The 6,000-nt window shown below is 34.8% G+C and overlaps 1 protein-coding gene across 3 annotated transcripts in view; it reads right to left on the reverse strand.

Moving 5' to 3' along the window:
• Nucleotides 1–5,567, reverse strand: part of LOC116354448 (regulator of G-protein signaling 17) — a 156,335-nt gene extending 150,768 nt beyond the window's left edge. For 2 of the 3 annotated variants that reach the window (XM_031794843.1, XM_031794842.1), the window contains exon 1: nt 5,408–5,567. In XM_031794843.1, coding sequence (XP_031650703.1) covers nt 5,408–5,464 — 57 coding nt within the window. In that variant the 5' untranslated portion in view covers nt 5,465–5,567. The remainder of the gene's footprint in view (nt 1–5,407) is intronic. The other variant, XM_031794844.1, reaches the window with a different exon arrangement.
• Nucleotides 5,568–6,000: the final 433 nt, after the last annotated feature.

A 6,000-nucleotide genomic window follows, 5' to 3' on the forward strand; every position in this document is an offset into this window, starting at 1 on the left:
ATTTATAACTATCACTATAGTGTTATTTTCCTCACATTTATAACTGTCACTTTAGTGTTAGTTTCCTCACATGTATAACTGTCACTTTAGTGTTTCCTCACATTTATAACTGTGTTAGTTTCCTCACATTTATAACTGTCACTTTAGTGTTTCCTCACATTTATAACTGTCACATTATTGTTAAGTTTCCTTACATTTATAACTGTCACTTTAGTGTTAGTTTCCTCACGTTTATAACTGTCACTTTAGTGTTTCCTCACATTCATAACTGTCACTTTAGTGTTTCCTCAAATTTATAACTGTCACTTTAGTGTTAGTTTCCTTACATTTATAACTGTCACTTTAGTGTTAGTTTCCTCACATTTATATCTGTCACTGTAGAGTTTCCTTACAATTATAACTGTCACTTTAGTGTTTCCTTACATTTATAACTGTCACTTTAGTGTTAGTTTCCTCACATTTATAACTGTCACTTTATTGTTTCCTTACATTTATAACTGTGACTTTAGTGTTAGTTTCCTCACATTCATAACTGTCACTTTACTTTCCTTACATTTATAACTGTCACTTTAGTTTCCTCACATTTATAACTGTCACTTTAGTGTTAGTTTCCTCACATTCATAACTGTCACTTCCGTTTCCTCACAATCAATACTGTCACTTTAGTTTCCTCACATTTATAACGGTCACATTAGTGCTTCCTTACATTTATAACTATCACTATAGTGTTATTTTCCTCACATTTATAACTGTCACTTTAGTGTTAGTTTCCTCACATGTATAACTGTCACTTTAGTGTTTCCTGACATTTATAACTGTCACTTTAGTGTTAGTTTCCTCAGATTTATAACTGTCACTTTAGTGTTAATTTCCTCACATTTATAACTGTCACTTTAGTGTTAGTTTCTTCACATTTATAACTGTCACTTTAGTGTTTCCTTACATTTATCACTGTCACTTTAGTGTTAATTTCCTCACATTTATAACTGTCACTTTAGTGTTAATTTCTTCACATTTATAACTGTCACTTTAGTGTTTTCTTACATTTATAACTGTCACTTCAGTGTTTCCTCACATTTATAACTGTCACTTTAGTGTAAGTTTCCTCACATTTATAACTGTCAATTTAGTGTTTCCTTACATTTATAACTGTCACTTTAGTGTAAGTTTTCTCACATTTATAACTGTCACTTTAGTGTTTCCTCACATTTATAACTGTCACTTTAGTGTTAGTTTCCTCACATTTATAACTGCCACTTTAGTGTTAGTTTCCTCACATTTATAACTGTCACTTTAGTGTTAGTTTCCTTACATTTATAACTGTCACTTTAGTGTTTCCTTACATTTATAACTGTCACTTTAGTGTTTCCTTACATTTATAACTGTCACTTTAGTGTTTCCTTACATTTATAACTGTCACTTTAGTGTTAGTTTCCTCAAATGTATAACTGTCACTTTAGTGTTTCCTCACATTTATAACGGTCACATTAGTGCTTCCTTACATTTATAACTATCACTATAGTGTTATTTTCCTCACATTTATAACTGTCACTTTAGTGTTAGTTTCCTCACATATATAACTGTCACTTTAGTGTTAGTTTCCTCACATGTATAACTGTCACTTTAGTGTTAGTTTCCTCACATGTATAACTGTCACTTTAGTGTTAATTTCCTCACATTTATAACTGTCACTTTCGTGTTTTCTTACATTTATAACTGTCACTTTAGTGTTTCCTCACATTTATAACTGTCACTTTAGTGTTAATTTCCTCACATTTATAACTGTCACTTTAGTGTTTTCTTACATTTATAACTATCACTATAGTGTTATTTTCCTCACATTTATAACTGTCACTTTAGTGTTAGTTTCCTCACATGTATAACTGTCACTTCAGTGTTTTCTTACATTTATAACTGTCACTTTAGTGTAAGTTTCCTCACATTTATAACTGTCACTTTAGTGTTTCCTCACATTTATAACTGTCACTTTAGTGTTAGTTTCCTCACATTTATAACTGCCACTTTAGTGTTAGTTTCCTCACATTTATAACTGTCACTTTAGTGTTAGTTTCCTTACATTTATAACTGTCACTTTAGTGTTTCCTTACATTTATAACTGTCACTTTAGTGTTTCCTTACATTTATAACTGTCACTTTAGTGTTTCCTTACATTTATAACTGTCACTTTAGTGTTAATTTCCTCACATTTATAACTATCACTATAGTGTTATTTTCCTCACATTTATAACTGTCACTTTAGTGTTAGTTTCCTCACATGTATAACTGTCACTTCAGTGTTTTCTTACATTTATAACTGTCACTTTAGTGTAAGTTTCCTCACATTTATAACTGTCACTTTAGTGTTTCCTCACATTTATAACTGTCACTTTAGTGTTAGTTTCCTCACATTTATAACTGCCACTTTAGTGTTAGTTTCCTCACATTTATAACTGTCACTTTAGTGTTAGTTTCCTTACATTTATAACTGTCACTTTAGTGTTTCCTTACATTTATAACTGTCACTTTAGTGTTTCCTTACATTTATAACTGTCACTTTAGTGTTTCCTTACATTTATAACTGTCACTTTAGTGTTAGTTTCCTCAAATGTATAACTGTCACTTTAGTGTTTCCTTACATTTATAACTGTCACTTTAGTGTTAGTTTCCTCAAATGTATAACTGTCACTTTAGTGTTTCCTTACATTTATAACTGTCACTTTAGTGTTAGTTTCCTCAAATGTATAACTGTCACTTCAGTGTTTTCTTACATTCATAACTGTCACTTTAGTGTTTCCTTACATTTATAACTGTCACTTTAGTGTTTCCTTACATTTATAACTGTCACTTTAGTGTTAATTTCCTCACATTTATAACTGTCACTTTAGTGTTAATTTCCTCACATTTATAACTGTCACTTTAGTTTTCTTACATTTATAACTGTGTTAGTTTCCTTCAGTTTGTAGCCTACATCTTGCATCACTCCATTCTGTTGACCTTTCTTTCCTCTGTCACGTCATTGTAGTTCTTCTTGAGGGCTGCTAGAATTAGTAGATTATATTAGGCTAATGTTGTGCAATAATTTAGGACATGTAACCTATAGGAATCATTATGGAACACAGATCATATGTAGCAGTATTGGAATCATTATGGAACACAGATCATATGTAGCAGTTTAAACCTGGAGCCTGGCGCACGGTGCACATCGACAGGACCGTTGACATTACAGTCCCATGATTCATGAGGATGGGTAGATTTATAGGACTTCTGTTCAACCCCTATTACAGTCCCATGATTCATGAGGATTGGTAGATTTATAGAACTACTGTTCAACCCCTATTGTCCACTTCTCACCTTCCAATATTTCATAGATTGAACAACTGAAAATGGCAACTCAGGATGAATCAAACGACTGTATTTTTGATTCATCAATATATTTAGTGCGTACAGGCTCTCCAAACCTGTTTTTCAATGATTCACACATACCTTAAAATGTACCTAAATAATGTACAAAATCAGAGTATTTTTAAATCTACTATTTGGTGCTGAAACTGAGAAGAAAATGCATAGACGGATTTTTTTCATTGATCCCTATATTCTGAACCCGAGTTCTCTCCATGTATTCTAGTGTGTCTGTTGACAAAATTCTAATTAAAGGTACACTGTATTTAAAGGGATAGAATGTACTGAAAACCCTATTGAACGCAAACTCACTTTAATGTCTCCTCACTTTAATGTCTGTTTGTGCTCCTCAGTTTCCCTATCATGTTGATATGTTTCAACAGGGTGAATAGCCTGTCTTCAGCACCTCTCCATGTTGCTCATGTCTCTAACCTACAAGAGAGTCATCTCCATGACACGTTAGATAACAGAAGAAAAAAAAAACGTTTTACTCTTGACTTTTGTTGTGGAAACTAAATATGTTTTTCATTGCAATATTTGGTTTGGTCTCAGCTGTGTTCCCAACCTGAAGTTTTGGAAGTTTTGCCTCCTATCTCCCCTCATATCCGGAATCGAGAGTTAAGGAGTTTGGCTCGCGCGAACACGGTTGTTGTTTTTTTTGTGTTTTTTTTTAAGCGCTCGGTTTCACGCGCCTATTTTGGGGACGCGCGAAATTCATTCACTCGAACATGTCGCGCGTGAATCGGGAACGCGCTTTTTACTACACGAACGCGCTTTTACACACTAAAACGATCAATATTAAAGATGGGTTAATGATGATGATGTTTAGTGTTAACTGTAACACATATATATGATATCTAGGCCTAATCAATAGAATCTCTGACAAAACATACTTCCAAAAGGGCATCATTTAAAAATATATATATTTTATTTTTGCACTTCCTAGATGATCCGACGAGAGAACATAGCCAACATGTGGGCTGTTGCCTTCCTCCCACTATACGTAGACTACATGTCAAAACACTAAAACGAGTATTCGTTCAAAACGCACATAATTCGTTAACCGTAACCCATACTTGCAAAGATCTGTAGCCTATATAATGACATGTGTGGCTAGGCTGAGTAGAGCATCACGATATGATATGAGAAAAATCACCAAACCCTCTCATAGCCTTCTATTGCATGAAGGATAACTGACGGATGTCATGCAACGAGCAACAACAAAAAAAGACATCTGACAAGACCGTTTGCAATATAGCCTGCCGGTCGCATTCGGTCTTCCGCTCCTGTAGTGATTGCGCAGAGGAAACATCTAACTTGGCGGATCAAATGAATCTGCTTTCAATATCACAGTTAGCAGACTAACAGTGAACATGTTTACGCTAGTCATAATGATGACAAATACATCATATCATTAGTGCCGAGAGAGAGAGAGAGAGACAGATAGAGAGAGAGAGAGACAGAGAGACAGAGAGAGAGAGAAGGGGGGAGAGAGAGAGGGGGAGAGAGAGAGAGAGACAGAGACAGAGAGGGGAATCCGAACAAAAATGAACAGATTGACATCTCCATATTGTTGCCTATTAATCGAGGGACCCAGAGCAGAGCAGACATTCCCCTAATAGAAATTAAGCAGTGTAGAAAAAGCGACAAAATTAAGCGGCAGAAGCTTCCCTTCCTAACCTCTCTTCCTCAGTCAGTTTGGAATGAGAAACACAGTGGTTATTGTATCGAAAGACATATCGTTACTCTTGTTTCCATGAAATCTGTATTCTCAGCATAATGACATTGGAGCGTTGTCAAAAACATGATCCAAATACTAACATTTTGTTTTACAGGTTTTGGGGAAAACCTTAGAGGGGTTTGTTTCTTCAAGACAACCCGTTCTCTTCAGCAGTAGCGTAGGAATCACGGACCTTTTTTCAAAACGGGATAAGCCGGAAAAACCCACCATTGACTGGCAAACTAAAACCCTTTTACTAAGACATGACGATTATTAAATAATACTTACAATTTTTGCATTAAAATTGTCAGGAGGACGGTATCCGTTTCGTTTTCGGAGGCACATCCGTTTCTTTTTATGTTTTTTTTTAAATATGTAAGAATACTGTATCTATTCGCTGTTCCCGTGTTCCAGCGCGAGCTAGGATCTACACCCTTACCGAGGCGGACGGAGTGGCACTGCGCATGCGTGGAGCCGGACGGTTCAACACAGGCTGTTTACCAAGGAGAGTGACTTCCTCACTAATAGCTGGCATTTCTTATAAAACTAACTAAAACTATTTTATGTGCCGTAATAACTCATAATTAATTAGATCAAACTAACATATTGTTTAAGTAGATACTCATCAACATAATCATCCTCGTTTTTCTCCCCATATTCATCATCATCAAGTAAATAAACTGAAATTGCAACAACAACATTTTAATGACATAATAATAATCATCGTCATCATCATCATTATAGTCATTATTTGTTCTTTACATAAGGTAAACCCAAGAAAGCCCCACATAGCCTAGACTACAACAGTGATGTTTTTTAATGACCTGCTATGATCTGATGATTTATTCCCAATAAGCCCAATCAACCACATTGATAAAAAA

The sequence above is a fragment of the Oncorhynchus kisutch genome, linkage group LG17 (assembly GCF_002021735.2).
Source record: "Oncorhynchus kisutch isolate 150728-3 linkage group LG17, Okis_V2, whole genome shotgun sequence".
NCBI classification, from domain to species: Eukaryota; Metazoa; Chordata; class Actinopteri; order Salmoniformes; family Salmonidae; genus Oncorhynchus; species Oncorhynchus kisutch.